General features: G+C 41.1%; 1 protein-coding gene across 1 annotated transcript in view; it reads right to left on the minus strand.

Annotated features, from left to right (window-relative positions):
* The window catches only part of LOC104031638 (kalirin), a 432,630-nt gene that overhangs the window by 191,475 nt on the left and 214,642 nt on the right, over positions 1-26,513 (minus strand). The window contains exons 5-6 of the mRNA XM_075710381.1: positions 25,368-25,880; positions 3,082-3,204 (exon numbers count right to left, since the gene is read on the minus strand). Coding sequence (XP_075566496.1) covers positions 3,082-3,204; positions 25,368-25,880 — 636 coding nt within the window. The remainder of the gene's footprint in view (positions 1-3,081; positions 3,205-25,367; positions 25,881-26,513) is intronic.

Below are 26,513 nucleotides of genomic sequence, written 5' to 3' on the forward strand. Positions count from 1 at the left end.
ACTACCATCTAGCACAGGAGCTGGGCTGTGGTCAGGAAATGGTCATTTTAGTTTCAATCTCCTCTTGCTCTTCCTTCATGCTTTACCACAAATGGAGTGACTAGTATGCAGCCCAACACCCCTATGTAGCAAGCTGGGGTCTCCTGCATGCTTACACCCTCTTACTCACAATACTGACTTTTGGAGACACCAGGAGTCACTCCATGTTTTTCTAGCAAAGAATCTGCTCCATCTAAACAAAAGAGCATCACTGCTGACAGCAGCACTACACTGACGTAAGAACAGCAGCTCCAGGTTAGTTCAGGTAGCCTGCAGCTTAAGGTTATTACCCTTTTCCCACTATTTTCCAAATGTCCTTTCAGCTTGATATATCCCCACACCTGCTATTCCAAAAACAGGATGCCCAGCCGCCTGCAAGACATCAGTCCTGTTTAATTCCACAAGCCAGCCTCACCAGGCTATAAAACTCACCTCATTTACCAGCCTGTGCAACCCTGGCATTGAAATCCCCTCTAGAAAGGCCATTGTGCAGACACAAAACCAAAATACAGGCCTTTCAGCAATATGGAAAATCTTGAGAATCCTATTTGATCATGAGGAATTTCAGGCACTGAGTAAAACTCTGATATTTCTGACAAATACCATGGAGACCTCATTTAGATTAAAAAAAGACAAAAAAACAACCCCAAAACTGCAGTCTTGAGTTGCATCTGTATCCTGAAATATTTCTATAGTCTTTTTTACCCTGACTTTGCCATACTGTCAATAATACAACTCCTTATGTAACCTCTGTTTGACAACTGAAATCTGTTGAATTTTTTAAAAATGTTCCTACTGAGAGAGCATATCACAAGAATTTTTTAAAGTGGCAATCTAAGTTGAATGAACTGTGCCTGTTCACTGTATGAATCGATGTTGATCCAAAACCAAAAGGAAGACATCACCCCATCATCAGAGGGGATTCTAGGTCTAAAATTCAACTAAAGCTAAAAGAAAAGTAGCATATGGAAAATAACGTACAGGTGTATTGCTCTCTGAGTTATATTCCTATAAGGAGGATTATCTGAGAACATATATATCATTTGGCATATTTGTTATATTGTGGGATTCCTCCACGGAGTCATATATTTCAGTCCAATTAATTAGAGCAGAATTGAGTGCCATCTCTCACTGTACTTAGAGGTTGAAAGTTAAAGGTGCCCAGTATTCATGCCCTTCCACATAGATCCTCTATGCTAAAGAGATGGAGGAGACAATCTTCTTTGTAGATTGATTCATGCTGACTGTATGGGCTTCCATATGACTATACATGTGCGTGGCTTATACTGGAGGCAGCGCAAAATGGGAGGCGCATCATCTGTCGCACTCTTACCCCTCAGCCAAAAAGGTCCCTGTCCTGGGCAGCTCTATTAGGAGTCTGGCAGCACTGAGACGGTGAGATGGCACAGCTGCAGGCCACAGCGCAGCCACTGAGAAGTCCCGGTCCCCAGAAGCTCCCCCAAGATCTTTGCAAATGTCTCACTTCCTTGCATTCCTCATTCCCAAAAGTTCACTTGGGGACAGATGGAAGAAGAATGGAGGAAAATAATTTTTCTTCCGTTAGGTGGCACCCTCCCTGTCACTTGTTAATTTTCTATTAACCACAGTTATCTCTTTCCAAGTTTAGCTCCCAGTTATTTTAAGAAAATAATACCAGACAGTACCACAAAAAGGATAAAGGGAGGTCCTCCAGTTTGACTCCTCTACTGAGTTTTCTGAAGAATTATGACCGACTTAGCACCTTTCATAGTCCAAATAACTTTTAATGCACTAACCCCAGGGCGCATTTATTTGTTAGGATTCTGTGAGCAGCAGTGTTATATGGAAGCTGTGCTATCCTGTATTTTACTACATGGCATTGCGATGGCAATCAGGTGCCTAGAGCCTGTTTTTCAGTGCTCCTTTCAATTACAATCACAATAAATACATAAATAGACATTATAAACATTTCTCATCTTCCACTGTTATGCAATGCCCTAGTAAGGCACAATGCTTTAGTGAGGAATAGCAAGGTAGGTGGAAATCGTGGGTGAAATTTAGGTCAGAGAAGTTAATTGCTTTATCTGGAAATTGGCCAAAATACCAGGGTTAACACCTGTAATCTTATGAAAGCAGTGTGAGGTCTTTAATGACCTCAGGTAGTCAGGACCTCTTTTTCACATTTCAGACGGCTGCTCTCAAGTACTTTGCCCTTTGGCAGCATAGTAGGGTGTGGCTCTCTAGTGACTTACACCACCAACTTAAACATCAAACACCACCTTTGAGGTCTCAGCCCCAGTACACGGTGCACAGTATGAAGAAGTACACCTGTAGGAGTTGGTTTACTCAGGGCAAGCTTTTGTGTAGTTGACAGCATTCAGAGAGGGCTCATCTCTGCATTGTGCAATCGCTGCAGGGGGTATGCATGTATTTTTCTAACCCAGTGCAACAATCAAAACATCAATACAATCTGTCCTCATTTCTGTGCTGAAAGCAGAGCTGTTTCCAGAAGAAATACCTCATGTCTGGAAAGAGTAAGAAAGTGAGCAAAGCACTTATAAGTGCATGATGATGCTTTTTATTTTTTTTTTTTAAAAAAACCCAAAACCTAAGGTAAATTGAGTTGCGTTCAAAAAGACTGACCGATTAACTACTGAAAAAGCCAAAATCCCACTGTGGCCACAACTGACAGTTTGATTAGTGTCTCTTTTTCCAGGCTTTGAAAAGTACCTTAGCAGGGTGTGGGGGGAGAAGCATAAATTATTAACGTGCCACCTACAGCTCTCAATTCCCAGTCAAAGAAATATCAAAAATTTAAAAAAAACATTGTATTTGCTCTCCAAAATGTAAACAAACTCCACAGGACTGTGCTGCTCTTAGTCAAGGAAGTAATCATATATCAGTGCCTGGGTGGACAGCGCAACGCTGGGCTGCTGCCACAGCCCAGCCTGACCTTCCTTACTTCGCTTCTCACGGGTCCATAGTGCTCTCTGAACTGGAAGAAGCCTCATATGCCAGCCCTTTCCTCACTCACGTGCTGTCCACAGCGTGCCCTAAACTCACCATGGAATTCATGGCAAAGTGATTGTGCTGCGTCTGTAGGTCAAGAGCATGTTGGTAGCTCACGCCGATCTCCGTGTGACTCTGCAGGAACAATTCTTTGTTGTGGCTGATCCAGTCAAACATCTAGAAGTAGTCACACAGGACACAGAGGAAAAAAAAAAAGTGTTAGGGTTGAAAAAAATAGGAGACAGTGCAAAATATAAAAATCCACAGTTCTGAGACAGATGTATATGCAACACAGACAAAAACCCCTCATCTATGTTTCTCATCAAAATAAGCTGTTGTCAAGCAATGGAAGCATTTAAGTTACCAACATATTTCATTATTAACAGAATGATAGGTCAGGAAACATAATTCATAAAGCATGTTCCGTTCCTCAGTAAGCTGATCCCATAGTCTTTGCCTATAAGTAATAAGAATGTCATATATAGAAAGGTGGCAGCAGAGGGACCTCAAATCAGGGGTTGCTTCACTGACTGAAGATCTAGTAGTTCATAAAGTACCCTTAATCCAGAAATGGACCAAAAATTCCATAAATATTATTGATGGGATTTTCTCACCCCCTTTTTTCTTCTATACATAAAGGTTCCAAATGTTACATTGAAATAACCAGTTGAATTCCTACACTTATATTTCCCATATCTTTCCAATTCCAAAGCCAGAACCCAGTCTTTCACTTACTGTTTTTGGGATGAAGACAGAAAAAGAAAAAAAAAGTATTTTACTAATATCTATAAAGAGTACACATTTCAACTTCTCCCACTTCCAAATGTATTTCCAAGCAAAATGGATAGTCCAGTAATTCAGACACAGATAGAAATATATCAAATAAAGCTGATGAAACTCATTTCTTATTTTGTAGCACGTTAATGTGACACTTAAATCTGCAGCACACTCATTCATTATAAGCTGTCACAAGTCAGCTAGGAGATAGTGTGTTTATGTTTTGGCTTTTATGTGTTGTATTAGAGACTAAATGCATTCAATATGAGAACCTTTCATTCTTTACTGCTGTCTACAGCTCTGCAGGCATTACAATCTCAGATTTCTTCTTTTCTGCAAACATTTTTTACAGAATCCCTTCAAAACATGTTCTCTCATCTCCATCCCGGCAAGCTGGGGAACTGTCCGTTAATAAGGACTCTTTCCTAATTAAAAAACCCAACTTATTAATTCATTATAAGGAAAGAAAAACTAATTTTAGCGGAGGTCAAGTCAATACAGTCCCTGGTGTTAAAGAAAGTGTTTTAGGGTGAAAAGGCAATAGATGCATCTCCTAAGCAACCACCTTACAGTCAAAGCATGAGTCCAGATCTTTGTTATAACACTTACGTGTCCTCTAGTCAAGACCTGGTTTGCTCTTTAGCACTGAATAACTAATTTTGACCTGTGATAGCTGAAGAACGCTCAGAGCCCACTGCTCAGGCACTGTAACATTGCTGTAGTTTCTCAGGGTCAGTTATCTGTTCCCTGTAGAGATGATGCTCCTAAGAGTAGAGAAAAGGCCCTGAGGCCCTGTATGGGTCACCTAAGATTCCTACAACAAACTCAGCATTTTGTGCTGAGCACTCGATTCAGCATGGCAGTGTGCTGCTTTATGCAAGGGATTTGCAGAAATAATATTGAATATCCCTTTCATCAAAATGCAAATAAACATTGCAAATGCTCCAATGCCACCAGACACACTACATTGACCTGGTCCCAGAAATCTGTCATGTATGCCTGACTTCTTAATTTTATTTATGAAAATACAATTGCAACTACAGAGTCTATACTAGCTTGTATTTTGTGTTGATGAATAGTTTTGAGGCCAAATTTGGTTCAAGTTACAACAAAGCAAGTGCAAATATCAGACACAGTTACTTTCTCATTTGTACCCATGTACAAATGAGCTGATCAAAATCAGGCCTATCACAATTTTTTCAGAAAGTATAAATAACATTTTTGCGAGGATGAGGTCAGAGGTTCAAACATTACTGCCAATTAAACAGAATGAAACAACCTACCATAACCTGAAGAGACACCTAGAGCTTTCTCACTGGATCCCTTTTTCTCACTTTATTAAGATTTAATAAGGAACATAAGCACAAAATAATTTGCCACACTTGTGGGCTTAAAGAAAAAAAAAAAAAGCCATAAAGCCAATAAAGAAAGAAAAATTCCATAGCAGCAAAGTTCATATCCCAACAACAAGCTTTTACATCCCTGCTGAGAACCCAACACAGATTTCTTCTAAGTAGATATAAGTTTGATGTGAACATTTTTTTAATGTTTTAAACAATCTAAAGACATTGAGGGAGAAGAAAACTGGCAGCAACCCACTGAAAATAAACTGCAAATCTAATATTTTATGCTCAGCAAAGCCAAATCAGGATCTTTTTAAGACAAGTAATTTAAATTAGTAATCTATTATTCTGTGGATAGGGAGCATTTCCTCCATCTAATCTATACACACATTATTGGATGAGAATCTAGGTTAAGTTAAACCATGCTTCTGCCTTTTAAAATACAATAACAAACTATCAAGAAAAAAAAAAGGAAATTTAAAAGATGATTAATCTTTTTGTCTTGTTTAATCAATTGAAATACACAACAGCATTTGAAAGGACGACCTTCAGGAATTGTGAGCAACACTAAGCAACAGACCTCAGTGATGAGATCTGTACCACCTCCCAAAGCAGTATGTTTTTTAAACTTCTATTCATGGACAATATCATATTTTGGAAGAGACTCAATTTCAATTTAGACTTTGAATCTTTCTATTATATTCTTCATAAAAAATTACTTCGGTTTCAGCTGGCCTATGCCTGTAGCAAATTATCCCCCAACAATATGGTCTGGAGTCTCTTCCCGACTCTCTCACGTCTCAGTTGAAAGCCCAGAGAATGAAGAGTTTTGGGTTTCATGTGGTTTCGAGCAGGGATAAAATAAAGCAAGATGCCTAGGAATGAGTGCAGAGAAAAAAAGATGCAGAGTCAGTACAGTCTAAAGTAGGGTTAATGATACACTTTGCTCTGTAAAAACTTTCAATGCTCTTGGGTCTTAATGAATAATAACCAGTATTTACAATCACTCTTGCTTTATACAGCAACCAGTGCTTTGCAAGACTGCAGACATGTCTACCTTACACAATGCATTACTATACCTGAGATACCCAAACAAGTTCCACTTCAATTGGTACCTCTTGTATAGCACAGTCCAGCGCTGTGTAGAAATAATAGCTTGACCCCCAAAAAGAGCACAGCCTGGGCACAGTACTGCTTGGACTTGTCTACATTGCTTTTGTTTCCAGGGCTGGTTCTTTCAGAGACTTCTCAAGCATTTCTGCTTAGTACTTACTTAACTGTAGACATTTTCCCAAGTACCCAGAAGCTGGTATTGGGTTTTGTTTACTGCACAGGTCTGGCATCACAGAAAACTTTGTACCTTCACCCTCCTAATCAAGGATGCTTGGAAATGGTAAGTATCACACACAAGTCCCACAGATCATGAGATTTGCTTAACAATCATGGGATTTAAATAAATAAATGAATATATAAAAATGGGGTCTTATTTCCTTTTGAGATCTAATGGATTGTGTTTTCAAACTTTCCTCTTCAACCCCAAAGTCTACAAATGGACTTAAACAATTTTCTCATAAGAATATGACTGGAAGTTGAGGGTCTGAAAATACCAGATGTTGGGTGACTCATGATGATGCTGTGAGAGTTTGCAGTGTGTGGCCAGGAGGTTACAATATGAGGGTCTGTCAACATTGTCTGGTCTGGCCTATATTACTAGCAATATTTCCTGAAAGCTTTCAAGTTAAACTTGTTTTCCACATGAGAAACACGGATGCTTCTTTTGTTCCTGAAGTGAGTGTGCTGCCTAGTTTGCTTAATTAAAGCACACCATTAAGGATGTGAGCATGGCAATGACCCAACAATTGCTATTTTACTAAACCCTGTGAGGACCGCCCCGGTTTCAAGGGGCTAACTTGGGCTCCTGGAAAAATGTTCAACATCATTTAATAAGTTAGTTTCCCTGTCAAAGGAATGAGTTTTTAATACAGTAAATAGCAGAGTCTGGAGAATGTGCCCTGTGAGATCAGCTTAAACCAGATACAGTGTCTCAGCTAACTGAGATTTTCCATGTCATTATAACATTGCTATATAGCACTGTATCAGTGGACCTCATCCCAGTCATGAAAAAGACTTCCCTAACAAACTTAGATTAGTGATTATCATAAAATTAATTGATCTTTAATTATTCCTTTAACTTACTTCTTTGTTGGAGTCATGCTGACTGCCAGTGAGTTAATTCTTCTCTTAAGTCTGCTAATCATTCCTGAAGTCATGAATTCACACTAAACAGGAGTGCAGAATAACTAAGATTGGACATTATATCACTTAAAACACATGAACCAACTGTCCTCAATGTCTCCCAGACTGGCACTTCTCCACATTGCTGTAGATAATCTGGAGACCAATTAAGTAGTTAAGAGTTTTCCAGTGACTGAGCAGCTGGGGGGAGGGGTTAAGCATACTTAAAACAGAAGATAAACTTTCAATGTGATTATCTCTTGTAGTCCCTGTTTCTAACAATACATAAAGGAAAGTGAATGCATATGCTGAAGAATGTTAAGTGCTACATTTAATTAAGAAAATTAGTCTCTTATGAGAGTCAGAAGAACTAAGAATGATCCAAAGGGTCTCCACCCAACACTTAGCTAAAGAATCTACCCTAACTGTCATTAATGATCACACATGCACCAGTAATTATTATACATGTGGTCTTTAGGCCACTTCACTTGAGAGTTCGGGTATCAGATCATATCTCCAATGTCAGTAGTGCTGGCAACAATGAGTTCTTAACCTCAAGTTTTGTCATCATAGCTGATGAGTTACTAGAAAATCCAGCTTAAGTGTTAGACAAAACAGCAAGTCTCAAACTGGTCATGAATAAGTCCTACAGAGGGAGAATGTCACTCCATACTTTCCTTGGATTTGTAACATCTGGCAGGCTAGTGAGTACAGGGCAAGAACAGCTGTTTGAGAGAAGAAACACACAGACATGGAACAGCATATGTGCACACTGCGTGCAGTCCAGTCCTACCTCAGATAAAATGAGTTTATAACATCATTTCAAATAATAACCTCGGCTCTCTGGCTTTTGTCAGAGCTCACTGAGAAGCACTAGCACTGGATTCTGAAACAGCGGTGGAGAGCACCACAGGATGATGTTCCCATCACATGGCTGGCAGCACACCCTATGCCAAGAGGTACTGATGGGAGGATTACAGCCTTCATGCTTTTGGCAGCCTGTGAACTGAATATATTTATTAATGAAATTGTTTATACATGCTAAAAATAATAAATCCCAAATCTATCTAACACTATACTAGGGCTGGAATTAATTATGAACCTGCTCATAGCAAATCATCTTCTCTCTAAGTTCTGAGCCATAAATATCAAACTCATACTGGTAAGTAAGGGCAGAATGATAACCATTATAACCATACTCTCTTGAAGAACAATATAGGATGCATATCAAGAAAATGGTCCCAAAGGCACATTCAGGTCAAGTCCAATCACTGCTTTTGGCAGCTAACCACAGTATAAAATTTCCTTTCATAAAGGATGAAGCTCCATCTGAAAACTAGTTAAGTGCCACAGCTCAGCTCCTCCTATGAGAAGCAGTTCCAGAAACTTTCTGCTACTGTTACTGAACTCTTCATATACTCTCTGACCTAAACTAGACTCATGGCCAGTTTATACACATTTGCTCTTAGGTCAACACTGTCCTTTAAGTTAAAAAAGTTCTCCTCCCAGCTGTTTAACCTTTTCCAGTGTGGACAGGGAGGGTTCATTCTCTCTCCTGCTGTTTGTTTTACTAGAGCCCAGCTCTTTTATTTCTTTGTAAGACACATAGCCTCTCTCTGCACTTGTTCTAGTTCCTGGTTATCTTTCTATCCAAACTAAGGTCCTAATAGAACTTTGTGGAATGTTGATTTTTTTGCTGGAAATACTCCACCTGACATCATTTAGGATCACCTCTGCAGTGCTTCTGGCATCAGCTTTAGAAACAAAGATACAACAATGGGAGAGCAACAGCTACTGAATCAATATCAGTACCTTCTGCATTGCCTTGCTATCTTTTCTCTTGGTAGCCTCCTGCATAAATATTGACAAAGACCAGTAGTGTTTACTGGATTTGCTCTGACAAGCACAACTTGGGTTATGCCCCAAATAAGAAGAGCAAGTTCAAGAGCACTTAGAAAAAATATGAGGCAGGGTTTTGTAATAAACTCCAGTCAGTCTTACATGTAAGGCACCAGGCATAAATGTATTCTCCCACTATGCCTCCATATGCTGCTAACAAAGAGGGAAAAAAATGTTAATGTAAAAGAATATCTTGCCTGTAGTTGAGTAGAGGGCAGATGACTAATTATACGCCAGATGAAATCCCTATTAGATCAGTGCTTTCCTATCTTTTCCAATTTGTGGACCCCATAAAATTTTTCAAGGCAAGTGCTATAGCAAATTAAAGGTATTTGATAAAACAGATTTATTGTCCATAGACTTTACCAACTACTAAGGAACTTAATATCCATGACCCACAGGTTGGAAAATGCTGGAGATAAGTGCACATTGCTTATTAAAGAGAGGTCTATATAAGAGGCCATGTGCTTTTTGGATTTTCAAAACTATCCAGCCCGTGTTAGATTGACTACTCTACAACAGCAAGTGGAAAGTTCCACTCTGAGGGCATCTACAGCTAAGCAAGTTAATTTTCATATGTTTCTACAATATAAACAAAATAATAACACACATAGAACAGTAATTGCCAGAGTCCCTCTCCTGAGGTTTACTAAGTTTCCAGCTACAAGGTATATTCCTATCTCATTGAGTTCAAGTATTCACAACAATTCAATTAAAGATAAATCAAGCCATATTCCTTACATGTCTTGCAGTTGAATTTCACCAGCATTTGAACAAAAAAGAATACCATGAAACAGATTTGTGGTACTTAACACAGTCCACACTGATATGTGAGAGCCTGATCCTGGAAAGATTTGCATGTGAGCTACCTTTATAAAAGGCAATCAGTCAAGAAAGTCCCCTAGTGCCTGCAGACAAGAATCATAACTACAGTTTAATTGGAACCAGCCATATCTTGGTCACTTGTACATCTGAAAAAGGCCAACAGAAGGGCAACACCTCCACAAAGGAGCACTTGAGAAGAGCCTACAGTCTAAAGAATCAGGACATTTACCTAGAATACAGAAAAATACCTCCTCTCAAGCCTCTGAGCTAAATTCAGCAGAACAGAGGGCTGATGCTGGCTGTCCAGGCTAGCTGCTCCCTAAGCGATGAGGCATCAGAAACAAAGACCCAGCAGGCAGGACAGGGGCCTCATTAGTCAGAGCCTGTCCCACAGCCCCTGAGGGCTGATAGCAACCAGGTTTAATCAAGAGATCATCAGGCAAGTTGTGGTGACAAGTCCAAGCTTAAGCTAGGAAGTCAATCAGCAGGTCAGGGTCAGGTCCAGTGAGGGTAACCAGGCTCAGCCACAGCCCCACAATCACAGCACAGGTCCACAGGGACAAGGCATGTCCCAGGTCATACCCCAAAACCAGTCAATAGATCCATGCCCGGCTGAGCAGGGCCCGTGGCCAGGCAGATCAGGGGAGGGCTGTGGCAAAGCTGGAGGCTGAGATCCCACAGCTGAGCTGCAGCAGGGCTCCTGACCCACGGGCAGGGGTTGGGGAGGCCCCAGGTGAGGCTGGTCAGGGCCATTAACACCCACCAGTGCCCACAGGGCCCTGACACTGGGCTGGTTACATGAAGGGTGACTAGGAAAATGGCTGTTCTCAGACAGGAGTGTACTGGCCCCAGAATAAATTTTGGACTTAAAGAAAACTTTGATAGCACATTTCTTTTTTTTTTTTCATGAATCAACAAATTTGATAAGACTCGCTTCAACAGAAAAAAATCCTAATCTGCTGTAATTCCTATCGCTGCTCTATAAATACAGCCCTAATTAAATCAAAGTACTTGTAGGTTTAAAATAGAACTCAGTGTACATCTAAATGCTTTGCTAAGCCAAGACCTAAATACAAAGTTGTGTTTGGTTTTGGTTTGCCTCTTGTTTACAGATGGTGGCCAACACTTCTGCCAGATCTTTCCCTTTCACATGTGTTCGGCGTGGTCCATAGCCAGGGTAAATTGGTGTCATTCCAACGAGGCCAATTTACACCAGCTGAAGATTCAGACCCACAGCTGTATTTGTGTAACCTCAATGATCCATGAACACAGTTTTTCCATTATAAATATCTGTGTATATGATTCATAGAGTATAGTAAGTTTAAGCTACAGCACATTAAATTATTCCAGACAATAGGCCCAACTGTCAACCCACTAGAAAATTAGCTAGATGTGTGACGTGACAAATAGCTTTGTGTTAATATCAGAGCACCATTTCCAACATACTCACGCTGAATGTTCCTACTAAATTCCAGAGTAAGAGATCTGTGTTTTTTTCCTGACAGATATCAAGCCACAGCCATGCACAAAGGCATGTGATTCCTATAATGCTGAATAGAGAAGCAATAATTTTATTGTTAAGGTGGTAGAAAATTACAGATACTGAACACAGAAATATGACTAATGATATCTGGGTGTATTTTATGCATCTGCATTGTTTGCTTGCTTTTTGAAATATTGTACCTTTCCACCACACTTAGTGACATCAAACACTCAGGCATTCCTGGAAAGGATTTTCTGTTCCTTAAAATGGAAATGGCCTTTCCTGGGCACAGATCATCTACAGAGAACTGCTTGCTGTCTAAGTTCAAATTAATTCATTGGCTGGATAGGAAATGTAATACTGAAAGAGATAAATAGGCAACAGCCTCATGAATGGAAAAAACAGTATAAATTATGAAAAGATCAGAGTGGACCCCCAGATGAGGGATCTTCCTCTCACTTTTCAGAACCTGTGAGATAGAATTTCATTCAGTTGAAAATCCTATATGAGTTTGGTGACTTTATTATAGACCCTGGTTCTATTCCTGGCTTAATGTGTGACATTCCTGTGACTCCAAATAACTGCCATTAAAGACAAAACAGCCAGGCAGATGTTTACTGTTTTGTATCAGAAGTGTGGCATTTCCCCTACCAGAACCACCTGTGTCTGATGCCCAGAGATACAGTTGTGGTGTGATCTTAGGTTAAAACTGCCAACATGTCATGACACTTTGGGTCGGAGCTGGGATCTCTGTGCAGATGGAAAGGTGAAGGTGTCAGCTTTCTGCTGGATTTCAGCGTGTCCACCTCTTCATATCCCTGTGCCCCAGCTATTTCCCCATCCCATCAACCAACTAGTTCAATGCTTTCCTTCAACACCGGCAAACCTAGCAAGCTGGGAGGGCGGATGGTGTCACCCCCTCAGCAGTGCCCCTGGTTTTCATGGGGTTGCCTTAGAGCCTACCTCAGTGAACAGTCTTTTTTGCTAAAAACCTTAAAATCCAACTCACCCCTCACAATGACTTCTGATTCCCCAGGGCTGAAAGGACTGTAAAAGCTAATTTGGCTGGGTGTAAGGGTGCTTGCGCATCCCCCTGTGCAACGATGGCGAGTGACGGGCCGCGCGGCGGGGCGGCCTGTCGGGAGGCCGCGAGCCGCCTCGAGCTGGTCCCGGCCGGTTCCCGCCGGCTCTGGCGCTGAGGGGGGCCCCAGCGGGGAAAACCACCACACGCCAGAGCCCGACCGTCACGCCAAAACGTCCATCGGCCAGAGAAGCGCCTGGATACAAGGTGTTAGGGAAAGAAAATGGCGGCCGCTGAGGGCTGGGGACACCCTGTGGGGTCCTCCGTGGCACAGGGCCAGGGACACCCCCGAGGGAGGCGGGGGGCCCATGCCAGGGCAGGGACACTAAGGAACAGCAGCAGAAAAAGTTTAAGAATCAGAGAATAGCTGTAACAGCAGCAGAAAGAAACTCACGCAAGTATTATCTCCAATACCCCCTGCTGCCTGTCACACCACCAGAAGAATTTTGATGGACTGGGTATAAACCATGACAAAAATCAGGGAAACTGGGTCTGGGGAAGAATATGTGTTTATGGGAGTGTATCCTACTTTTTCCTCTCAACACCCAAACTGAGATCAGAAGTTTGTGTTGATTAGCAACAAATTGAGCAAAATTCCTCAACTTGAGACTGGTTTGCTTGCGACACCTTTTCAGCACCTGTGTGGGATGTAAGGCATCCAGGATTTCAATGCCAAGTAATGTGGAGGGGCTTTGCAATACATGAAGGTTCAAGAAAACATTTCTGAATTAGTTTTCATAATGTGCATGGTACATAAGAAGAAAAGCCAGAGTGACGTGGTTTAAAATGACACTGATACTCCTGGAAAAAATCCACAGACCATGCTCCTGGTTTCACCTCTTAAACCATCACCAGCTCCTGCGGAAGCAACCTCTCAACTGCACACCCACCCTTATGTGTTCCCTATAAATAGATATGAAGGCTAATTTAAGATATACTTTTAAGACCCAAAGCTCTGCCAAGAGCGGGCCATTTAAAGCATTTCAGCCAGGCCAGGAAGACATTCATTTAGGAATAATCACACAGCCACATCTGAAAGATGCTGCACAATGAGTCTGTGAACCTCATGCACAGTTTAATTACATTATTTCCTGACAGCTAGGATCTTATCACCTAACCTTTGTGAGGATCAAGGCAATAAACAAAAAAAGTAGCTTTCTTCTCTTTTTCTATATGTGCGGGCCTCTTCTCTTTTTCTAGATGTGTGGGCTTCATTGCCCTTTAGAGCATTTGGGTCTTCTTGTCTTCATTAGTTAAAGCAGAACTTCGTGGTTATAATATGCTATATTCATCCTTAAAAATGAGTTTTAAGTCTGTATTCAAATGCCAAAACACTTTCTCTTGCCATACTGATCAGGGGAGCATTCCTGTGCCTCCCAGTGGTGCCAAGTTGGAGAAGCTGAAACAGCCTCAGAATGCTCCCTATCAAAATTGGCAAGCAAAATAAAGAGGAAATTTGTGCAAATGCAAAAATATTCCATCGGAACATACTGCCTTCAATTATTTTTGGACCCATTCTAATGTTCATGGAGGAAGCAAAAGGAATAGTAACTGTGTATCCAGCGTCGGCAGCAGGAAACTACAAATAGCACGGCACACCATGTTCCAGTTTCAGCAGCAGCAGGCTTCAGAGCCGTTTCCTTACAGTCAAGAGCGGACAGACTCTGAGGCGACTGCTGCCAGAGTCTGGAAACATAAAGCAGGAACTACGCCATCACTTGGTTAATGTTCTGCCCTCTTGCACTGAAAGGTCACAAGTGTGTTGGATGAGCCAGTGCAAACCAGATCGAAAGTGGCCCCAGACTGCTGTAACTATGCTATAGGGCACACTTAGCATGAAGGAAATGCGCAAGTCTTCCTCAACCCTAGCTGCAGCAGTGGAGCAAGGCATTGTCATTGTTTTTATGTTCCCATCAAAAAAGACCAGGTTCAATTCCAAGTTCTGTGGAGGCAACATATTTAGCTGCCTGAAAAAAAAAAAAAAAAAAAAAAAAAGCAGATTTGCCAGCACAGGGCAGAATGAATTGATAAAGATAGAAAGCACAGAGATACCTATTTTACACATCAGATAGGGACTCCCACTGCAGGACAGGCTTCCTGTGTGACAGGAGGCAAGGCAGTTAACCCCTGTGGTTTTTAATTCCCAATTTTTAGCTTTGAGCTTTGCATCCTTTGTACTTTCCTTTTGCTGCTCCAAAGCAAATCCAGCTCAACAGTCTCTGGCAGATGATTGCCTTTCCTGATGGACAGCTGTCCACATCTGAAAAATCAGCACCGCAGATGCCTTCAGAAGATTCTTACGTGCTTTGGTTGTGGAGTCTGAACTCGGGTCATGGAAGTGTTACGGGAGGAAGTTCTTACCCTCAGAGCTGTCAAACCAGCAACAGACTCATTGCAGGAGAAACAAATGTCAATGGTAGGCTCCAAAAGGAGTCCTGCCCCCTCTTCCACAGGGGAAGAAATGGTTGTTGCAACAAGGGTAGGTGACATTCACCACTAGAATAACATCCACCAGGAAGAGGATTTCTGATATATATTTATCCAGTTCCCTGTACTGTGCTGCTCAGCAGGCAAGACAATCCCACACTTCCTCAAACCAGATGGCAAACCTGGGGTTGTAGCTGCTTTCAGTTGCAGAAGCAGCACAAAGCAGTTGGTGCATACTTTTGAATTTGTCCTGTTCTTATTAGATTTGTCCCCAAGCTTTCTACTGGTGGATGGAAAGGCAGAAAAGCAAATGTTCAGAATGCTATTGGTACATAGGGGAAGCCCTCCCGTGGCCTTGACTGTTGAATAAGAAAATAGCAGGATACAAGCTTGACACTGTGAAAAAGCTGCAAGCTCCTTTGAAACATCACTAATAATGAAGACAATTTGATTTTACATTTTTCCAATTAGCAGAAATGAGCTCTGTTTGAGCTTTGAGGGAAGTTAAAAACTTCTATAATGATCTAGTCTTGCAAAAATCTGTTCTTTCCTACAAGTATCAAGAACAGCATCTTATTAAGTGTGACCAGCAGTGGTCAAAGTAACGAACAGTTCCCACAGAGCCCCCCATGATTACTTCCCGCCCCGACAACTCTTCACTTTAGATTGAGGGCAACAAATTGTAGATGGCATTAGCAACCTGTCAGAAGCCTACTTCATATTAAACAGAGCAGAGGTCAGCTAGCTGCATCTTTAATTCAGAGCTATAGCCTGCAAAGACTGGAAGTCCCAGCATGCAGGTTCCTGAACTGAGAGATATAGGCTATGCAGGATTCATCTTCCTGTTAAAGATGAAGGTTTTTGCGAGTAATTTATCCTTATAGGTGCTGAAGAGGATTTACCCCACAGTTCCCCAATAATTCTTTCTTGTCCGTGACTAAGTGAGGGGAACTGCAGATGTGACACAGTTTAGCTGCCACTCTCAGAGCCTTCTAAAGTGGAAGGTGGTGATCCCACTCTGAAATCTCTTTAGCACATGACATCTATGCTCACAGCATCACAAGGAACTGTCAACACACACTCTGTGCACAACCACCGCTTGTTATAACATTTTTTCTGCTTCTAGGCAAACTTTGTTCTTTTGTTTAAAAAAGGAAAAAAAAAAAAAAAAAAGGTTTGAGACCAGGTAAATCTAGTAATTTGGGGAATCCATGAGCCTAAGCCCTGTTTTGCTACCACCAAGCTTGAGGAAAAAAAATCGGTAAAGATGCATTCAGAACATCATACTGTTTATTCAGCTGCATCAGAACAGCTCATAGTGGCTTATCCATGACAGAGAGCACTGATGTGCTTCAAAAGAAATCAGGACCAGTACTCAGTAGCAAGAGTTCAATTATTTTAAAATGCAAAAAAAAAAAGAAACATGACAGAGAACACATTTGAATAAACACTGAAAAGTAATGAAAAACTGCTGTTACAATAGAGTTATTGCTACATGCTTTCAATTCTCACCTATTTTATTAGAGCCTCCTTTGTTCTAAAATGTGTGAAGTCATTAAAGAGATTAGAGGTGGCATAGGTTCATTTGGGGAAATACACAGATTTTTAAGAATGGATATACAGTTTCTCCCTTCAATATGAATTTCCTGTATTGATCCTTTGTCCTTGATTGATACTATTAGATAGGTCTTGCACAAAACATCTTAAGTGAAGCAGAATATTCTCAGTACTATACTAAAGGAACCCAAGTCATGTGTGGATACATATCTGTATTCAGTAGGAATATTTCCATACCCTTACACCTTCAAGGGCATTTTTCAACTGCAAATCTGTATTTCTTTGCTGGAAACAGCCAATACTGTAACTGCATAAGTTAATGCACTTAACTATTGCTTATGCACCCAGCTCAGTCTCAATTTAAGCCTCCTTTCCATATCATCTATATAATTATCTTTCCAATATTTTATGATCTGATATTGTAAGATGGTGTCTGCCAATTCAACAATTTAGGGACGTATCTGCACACATGTTCTCTGTTCTGCCTGGTATTAGAAATTCTGTGTCAGAGCAAACACTTATGTAGAACGTGGGGCTTGTCCTCTCTTGTAATTTCAGAGTGGTCTTAAGCACAAAGGATGGCACGAGATGATCATCTTCTATTCACATAGCAGTTTATTTAGACTGATAGCTGACTTTCCTTTCCAGCATTGGCATGCCAAGTCTGATTTTATTAATGGAGAAGAACAGTCGTCTAGTGAGAATCTCTACACCAAAAAAGGCAACCATATGCTAAGGGAAACTTCAGATTATAAAAGAAAGCATTTTTCACTGGCAGTATGAGAAAGTACATGCCAGATATGGAAACAAGGTTTCAGGAGAGAACAGACACTATGTGCTCTTTGCAAGAGCCCATATGCATAAGAAAAGCCAGAGAAAAAGACGCTAAAGCAACTTAAAATACTTTGACTAAATGTTGCTCTTGAGCAATGTCTATTCCAGATCCACAAATGTAGTGATCTGTGTGTTTCTTCTATAGCTTAAAAATAAGAACCAATTGCGTCAGGAACATTTTCAAAACTTATTTTTCTCACATTAAGACTATCGCAAGCCCTGGCAAATCAGGCTGCCCGTAATGTTGCAAATGTGCACTAACATAACTGCAATACTGGGTGGGGGGCACCAGCGCAGCCAGCTGGAAATAAGGTCCCGTTTCTGTAGGTGGGTGGCAAAGTTGCTAACCCTGCCATCAGTAAGGCTGGAGCCAGGTGCAGTAGCTAGAGACGGTGGCTACGCAGCTCCTGGGTGTAGGGCTCTAAGCGCTGGCTCACTGAATACCTGTCAGTGGGAACTCTTACAGAGGCCGTGAGTCGTTCACTAATTTCAACAGAAGCTGAGACTCACTCTGCTTTACAGGACCAGGCAGGCCTCTGTCTTCTTAGCAGACAACTCAGGGAGACCTCAACCACCCAAATGCAATCAGGTCAGGGGATGCAGCTAAAACTAGCTTGAAACCAAGCTGTTTCACCCGATGAAGAGAGAAGCAGCTGCTTTGGGCTGAGAGGGGTAGGTACCACCAACAAATTGAGCCCTTGTGATGTCTGAGAACTCTCTTCTGCGACTATGGGTAAGGGATTTCATTTACGCTTAGCAGCAAATTCTTGGTCACTCTTCTTATAAAACTCTCTGCACACACATGCATCTTCACAAACACAGACCCCAGTTCAGTGCCTTTCCCAGTCAGTATCTGGACACCAAGGCCTCTGTCCTTTGTCTGTACAGACATTTGGAATGGGCTGAGGATGAAAGTACCGTGCTTAAATGAGCCTCACTTAGACCCTCAGTCAAATGTCTCTGCAGAAGACACTAAGCTTATTGACTCCTTTTATTGCAGAAGTCTTATGGAGCTTACCTCAAGTCTAGCACCACCCCCCATGTTCAGAATCTCCGGGAAAGCTCCTCACTGTGATGCTCGCTTACTGTGCCGTTGTGATATCCATGGTGTAGGTACTTTGATGGAAAATCCAGGGCACGCTGAGTTCTGTACACCGAGGTGGTGTTCATGTAATGTAAATGAAATCCAAATCCCATGCAAAAATCCATGTCTAATCCATGCTTATTATGCCTGTATGATTACTACTGTTAACTGTTAAATACCATTCATTCAGTAACAAATCCTTTTGCAGTGAAACAGCACAGGGGGCATATATACTTCTCCTTGGTGCAAGACACTAAGGATGTGCTCTCGTTATTAACCCCGATTCTGGTTCTTTCCCCTCTTAATATGCTTCCTGCCTCCTCCCCAGTCCTAATTAACCACCTCCCCAGAACTCATTCGCTTTGTATTCATTTCACATACAACAGCTCCCTCCATCAGCTTCTCAGTACTTTCCTCATTGGTTTCGCAGTCTCACTCCCTGGGACACAACCCCCTTACAGTAATTTTTAAGCCAACGTTTCACACAAAATCTTGGAAGCAATTGTATATACGGCATGTAGAACAGATCAAAGAAACTGAGTGCTTCCAGCAGTGAAGTAAGAGAGGGGAAATGGTCCTTCACTAAGTGGATTTTATCTCAGTCAGAGGAGTCTGTCCCAGGTGCTATGCCTTTTGGCATTACACAAACCCTTAAAGGTTAATATGGTATGTTGTAAACAGGAAAACTCTATAATCTGCTTACGTATCACTTCCAGGGTCTTTTGACGCTACTAGAAGAAGAAAATGTAGAGGTGATGGGAAATAAGAAGGAAGTGAAGATGTTGCTGATCTTTTTAACCTTTCTTACGCTGCTTTTCCAGAAAGTCAGCTAAGACCCATTTCTAGGAAATGCTTCCCCACACAGCATCACTTGACTGAAGGAGCAGCTACAATTGCTCTACTTAATGGACTGTAATAAAATAAACTGCCTCCTATTAGCAAGAAGGATCATATCATCAGATTTGTAATGCATTTTACCACAGAACATACAGCATCAGAATTTTTAAGTGCAGTATAAGGGGAAGTAATGCATGAAAAGGTTAAAGTGGATATGTATCATACCATCACAAATGCACTGATAGTTTCCCTTCTCTCAAACATTAAGATATCAATGTTTCTTTCTTAAAGCCATCTTTTCCCCTCTAAACCACAGTGTAGATTTGCACTTTTTGCATTCTGTTATTCCATCAAAATCATCCTGCCTCTTTTTAGACAAAGAGTAGCTTGTACAGCATTCCTTCCTTCTGAGAAACATGAACCTCTGGCAGGTGTAATGCTCCACTAAGAGCATGAGCATGGTTCAAATACTCAGATTATATACTTTGTGGATAATATTCTTTCTCACTGACTTTGCTGTGGAGCTAGAGCTTCTCTGTATTTTTCTAGACTAACTCTGTATGGTGTTAAGTTAGATTCTGAACCAGGAACTCCTAAAATTCATCTGGCACTTCAGAATAAATGTTAGTGGGTATATTGTGCTTCTGCTGAAAATCAGTAGGAGTCTTCCCAATACTTTCATTAGGAATGGGAATAGCACACTGGACAGGAGTCCAGTACAGCTGGTGTGTCTGTGATTTTCCTCTTTCAGAAACCAAGTGCCCCATTATTTATTTCACTAAATGGGGGCTGAGTTTAATAGCACCTATCCAGTAGAGGAACACATCAGTTCCCTTATTTAAGGAGACCAGACGGAGGAAGAGGCCTGAAGCAGCGCTGTGTGTGAGAAGGGAGGGATGCAGTGTGCGCTCCTTGGTGCCACGGTCTCACTGCCCACACCTGCACAGGGAGAGCGATGCAGGAGAATTGCTGCAACTGTTATTCCACCCTATTACCCCATAACCATTTTGCTTATCCCCCCTCCAAACTTGTCTTCTATTGTATGAACTTTGCATTGTTACCACATTCTGATCACGCTTGTACTCACTGAAATCTTTCCGTCCTTTCAGGTTGGACACATCCCCTGGGAAATGTGAGCAACAGCTGCTGTGAGGCAGGAGCTGCAGGCCATGCCTTCTGCTGCCTCTCGCTGCAGCCACCCGCAGAGCAGCAGTACCATGGCAGCCCCCAGAAGCCAGCACAGCTTCCCATAGCCTGCTCCACAGGGAAAATCACAGGCAGAGCTGTGTTTTTCAAAGGGAAGCTTTGGTATGGATGAGGCAGATGGTTTTGACTGCAAGCCTGCTACTTCACTGCTCCCTGAAGACTAGATATGGCCTGTGGTTTGCCACTAGACTTTCTACAAAGCTGGCCCTATCCAAATAAAATATTTCTCCCACTGCAAACTTCGAGTATAATTCACTCGTGGCATTTTCTAACTACCATTGCCATCTTTTGGAGTTTGCTTTCGTGTAGTGGGCTCTGTATAAAGTCAGGAAGGAGAAGGGGAGGTGAGGACAGAGAGAACATGCGAAGTGTCCTCTGCCTCCCGTTAGAGGCTGAGCCCAAGGGTATTATAGCAGCCTGCTCTTTCTTTGCTCTGGTGTTAAAAGTTTACAGTAGAGATCCTTGGTTCAGTCCCGCGGACGGCTATATTGTTTATACTTATTGAAGACAATGCTGATTACATCATGATAGCTGTTTTTCATTCACATACATGCCAGGGTAGTAAAATTGATATGGAACCAACTCAGAATGATGGGGAAATTCCTACGAAAGTCGAGTTGGGTGCCAGTTACAAATGATTTCCAGAAGAGCTGGAAAATGCAGAGTGTAAGGTTAATTTTTTGTATTTTTTGGTATTTATTCAAGTGCAAAACATGCGGACTCTTGCCTGAATTCTTCTCCCTCTCCAGATTTCAACCAAACAATTAACATTTCTCAGATAGTTCTAATAGTTGGATCTGTGTTGATTGTGGGTTTTCTGTTTCAAACAATATTCAGTTTAGACAGGACTACATTTTTTTCATGTTACTGATGGCTAAAAATATTTTCCCTGTTATCCAATAAAAACACAGTGAAGCTTCAGTTCTAGTTTCAAAATTATATATATCTGTACATACATATGTAAATATTAGTTGGTGAGGAATGAATTTGTTAAATAGTGAGGGTCAGGGCTACACCAGCGGCTGAAATGTGTTATTTATCAGCAGATCATTTCAGTCAGCACTGCACAGCATGTGAACTTCCTCACACCACTCTGCCAAAGCTCCCCACATGGCTGACCTGCCTGCTGACTGGAGCTTCAAGGAGCTTCCAGTCTCCATCTGGGGATTCAATCTCACTGCACTGCTTGTGCCTACGTGATAGCCCAACTTTTCCCCTCTGTCGGCCCCAGCACAGGAAAATAAAACCCTAAAGGCCTGACTTGGAGACAAAGTTTCTCCACAGACAGCTCTGCTCTCTCACACTGATTTGAGTGGGAGAAGCCCAGGGTGTGACTGCCACCCCTTCCTTTATGTTGCCAAGAATATGAGTTGCTCAGCACACAACTATACAGACTTTCTGTAAGTTGTAATAACTATAATTTGAATAATCTGTGTGTCCAGGCAGTGACTGTCATTTATAAATGTTCCAATAGAGGGGATCTATAGGAGGGAAAAAAATGAATTTATTTGCTTTGAACATCTGGGGTATTTTAATACCAAGGTGTTGAAAAAATTAACCTACCTTAAAATACTGTGTGTTTTTCCTTCTTGTGTACCCCTTTTTTTTCTATCCCATCTTTAAGAACTTTTTAAACAATGAGGGCACCTGACATTTTTAAAATCAGAGGTGTCCAGAAAATGGAAAGTCCTTGTCCATTTTCTCCTTATTAGAACAGGTTTCTTAAAATATCCCCCAATGAGTATACAGCGACCTTAAAAATCTTATTTATATTCAGAATTTTATGTTGGCGTTTGAGCTTTCACAGGGCATTAGAGTTGTCATTTGATTAGCACTAAATGATATATCCAGGTTATACGGAAAGAGCTGTGCCTCTCCCCAGGAGATGAAGACTGTCCTGGCTCTGCTACCATACCTAATTGTAGAGGGTAGAGTGCAACTGAGCAAATGGAGGTACCAGGAAACTTTAAAATTCAATACACAGACACACTGTGGTGGCTATTTATATAGTGGAGACAGCACTCAGACTGGATTTAGCGCTAAACATTTTACGAGACAAGTACTTTCCAGTCTGAGATGGTCAGACTACTCCAAAGAGATCTGCAAATGGCAGCTAAGGAGAATAAGCACATCAATATTTTGCATCAGTCTACATGTGCAAAATGTGAAATGAAAGGGTCTGCAACCTTCCCTGGAAGAATTTTAGGGACTCACAACCTCTAAAGATTAAAAACACTGATTTGAGAGTAAAAAACAACAAAATATTTTCTATTATTTGGGAAAATGTAGTATTCAAGGAAAGGCAAGCAGAGCTACTCAGAGAAGCCAAAACAAGACTGTGTGTTTAGTTAATGTGAGGGAGATGAATAAGAGATCTTGAGAAGATCAAAATGCCAGTTTTGTCAATCAGCAATTGCTCGAGACAGCCAGTGTTAAAAAGGCAGGAATCACATTCTCACTGCTTATTCCTTCACCTCAAAAGTTTCATTTATCTGCTGACTTGCCTAAACCTTACACTTAACAACCTCAGACTAATACATGCAAAGAACCTAGCTGTCACAATGCTCAGACTTGCATCACACCATCCTTTTATGCCTCCTCAGGAGACAGAAAGGAAAAATAAGTTGGAGACTTCCTTCAACACTACAGAATGGTGCTAGGCAACAAGAACTTCTCAGACATTGACTTGATCTGAGAGCCTTTCATCTTATAACATTAATAATAATAACAATCTGCTAAATAATAATAATTTGCTAATAATATCAGCAATTAATAACCATAAATAAAAATAAAAAGTAAGCATTGGTAATCTGAATAATCCCAAAGAAACTGAAAATCCAAACTGAAGCACTGACTGAAATACAGCTACTGCTGGCAAGGACAGCAGTGAGAGATCTCTTTATAGCATGTGACACAAAAGGAAAAGGGAGAAGAAGAAGAATGTCGCATTTGGAAGAAAAACTCTGTTCTTACGCATCCTTGAGTGATGCCGCAGTGACTCTCATTTTAGAGGGACTCACATGAATTCAAGGTTTTCCCAATAGGAGGATTGATTATACAGTGGTGGAGCCTTTCCAGTCCTAGCCTCCCTTACAGACAGTACATGCATTGAATGTCTTCTGTCTTGCTCTGCACTACTGAGGATTATATTTGTTTCAGCAATGTGCTTCTCCCTGAGGTTTTAAAAATAATATCAATTTGAAGCTGATTAAAAAAAAATAATCTTCAGTGAGATCCCCCTGCAGATGAGGTCTCCGTTTCTTTTGCTATTCCTCCTGGGCCAGGCAGACACATTACTGAAACAACTGGATCATACATTAAGTGGAGAAGATTGAGAGATTGTTGCTTTTGACGGATATACAGACTAGATAAACATGAGTCCAACAGCTCAGTACCTTCCACTGAGAATACCCTAGTTCTGTGGCCTAGAATTTTAAATGTGCAGCAAGGCTTCTCATGAAACCACCTAACAAGACGTCAAGCACTTATGTGTTAAGAAAGTGAGACTGCCAAGACTCTAGCACAACACAGTTTTCTAAAATAGATCCACTGAAATCAGTACGTGCATATGCTTCCAGAGGCAAACAGCAGATGAATACTAGAAGTATTAAGAAGCTGATACTGAAATTTGTAGGGGATGTTGTGTATAAAACCTGTTTAGGGAACTCTGGTTGTTTTTTAGCCAGTCTTTTCAATAAACATGACAAGCTGCTATGCTTTGCTTGCAGGGGACTTCCCTACCGGCTACAGGTTCCTGAATGAGTACCTTCTGAAGAGGCAGGGAATGGGGACTTGAGTCCACAGCACTACTGCACACCTGTGAAACTACAGCTTCCTAAAGCCATGTTACTTACCTGTGCTTCTGCTGCTCTAAATACTTTCGTACACAGTATTTCAAGACACCCTCTGTACTTTTCAGGCTGATACACTACATTACAAACATCTAAGAAATATGAAGTTGCAATGCAATCTCTATGGAATAATTTAATGTTAAATATCTCTCAAAAATAAGGTCTTGTGCTGGTGAACAGGAATCTTGGCCACTCAGTGTCAGGTATGCATTCAAATGCCATGCTCATGTGCTTTTTCATGCAAAACAACCACACTGAGTTTTGCATGCTGCTGTCATTTCAGAATACTTTCTCTTGGTCTGTTTATATGTTTAACCTAAACACAGTCTGAGATCTCATGCTGTGGGAACTAAGTGGCCATGTCCTTGGTACAAAGCCATCACTAAAGATTTTACCAGTTGCAAATCCTGTTGAGATTTCCTAGGAAAGGGAAACTGAAAATGTTGTTTGAGATAACAATTAGGAGGCTTTAAACTTCAAATTTCCCATAGACTCGCAAGAAGTGCAAACAATAATCATAGTGAATCAAACCCTAAAATCATTCTTCTTTAGGTGCTGTGACATGTAGATAAATATATTCATAAGCTTAGTAAAAGAAACTTGAAATAAAAGCCTGATTCTCGTGCTAATGTCTACCAAATGTACCCATTGTGACACAAAAAAGCAGATTAACTTTCATCAGAAGTGACACAGACAAGTTATTCTTGGATATCATTATGCCTGCTACATCCAACAATTAGTTAGTGAAGTTGGTTTACGAGTCACATAAAGTACATCTGCTGGCAACGTGAGATTTACAGCTGTGATGAATACCTCATGTTGCTAATTATAGAAAAAATGGTCACAGTGTCCTTGCAATAAAGTCTTGGTTAAAGTATGAAAGGAACAGATTATTCCCTACCTTCTCAGCGTCTTGCTCAAAAAGCCGGAGTTGAAAGCACTGGTCCAGTTTCAACTTGCGGACATGCCACATCTGATGCAAGTGTTGCCGGGTAGAATGCAGCTTGTCTAAAAGGCTGGTGATCTTTGGCACAAGACTTTGAAAATCTGCACTTCCAGGAATGCAGTTCCTACCAGAAAAACCATCACTGCATCTTATGCATTGTAATAACCTCTGACCCTCACGATCCAGTTCTTCCACAGGAGCTTTAATCACTTTTTTCTTAAGCTGTGTGTGCTCATCAATCAGCCTTCTTGAGCCCTCAACATCAACTGGAAACTCCTTTCTAGCCAACATTTCCTGGAGATCCTCCAGCCTTGATAATAAATGGATGGCGCTGTTGAAAAACTCTTCCAAGGAGACGCGCAACTCTATCCATTCATCGTGGTTGTAATCCAAGGATCCTTCAAACTCATCTGTCAGTTGAGAAGGATCTACGAGTTTTGCCAGGCCTTCAACAGATACCATACTTGTCTAAGGAAGGGAAAATGACAGCATTTGAATCAGTGACTGTCTAATCAGAAGTAACAGTGCGATCCATAAATAGCATGAAGGGATTCTTTTCCTCATCAATACATAACTGAAGGAACATTGTAAAAGATGCTGAGGACTATGTTTAATTTTGATGAATTAATTGGAATGAACACTATTCTATTAATGATACTGATTTATTTATTTATTAAAAGACATGATATTTACTGGAATAATGTCTATCTTTTTAGCTGGCCTGACTATCAAAAACATATAATGAGAATGCTTCTGCCATAGATTACTTTAACCCAGCTGGACACTGAAGACTTCTTACTGCAGCTGTTGGGTATCTGGACATGATTGTTCACTAAACACGTATATGGTATTGCCGGAATTCTGGTACTTGTGTTACACTCAGGCTAGTGGCTATACAGCAGCAAAAGTTTTAGGCATATGAACTGAAGCAGGTGTTGTAACCTGCCAAAACACAGAATATGGAATGATGATCTTAGAGGTCCTTTCCAATCTTAATGATTCCTAGTTTTTACTTTCATTATAAATAGTCCAGCCACCAAGCCAGGAAACATGGAATTGCTACTATACCCTTAATTGTTTTAGTGGTGGACTTGGTAGTGT

This window comes from Pelecanus crispus, chromosome 5 (genome assembly GCF_030463565.1).
Source record: "Pelecanus crispus isolate bPelCri1 chromosome 5, bPelCri1.pri, whole genome shotgun sequence".
Taxonomy (NCBI): domain Eukaryota; kingdom Metazoa; phylum Chordata; class Aves; order Pelecaniformes; family Pelecanidae; genus Pelecanus; species Pelecanus crispus.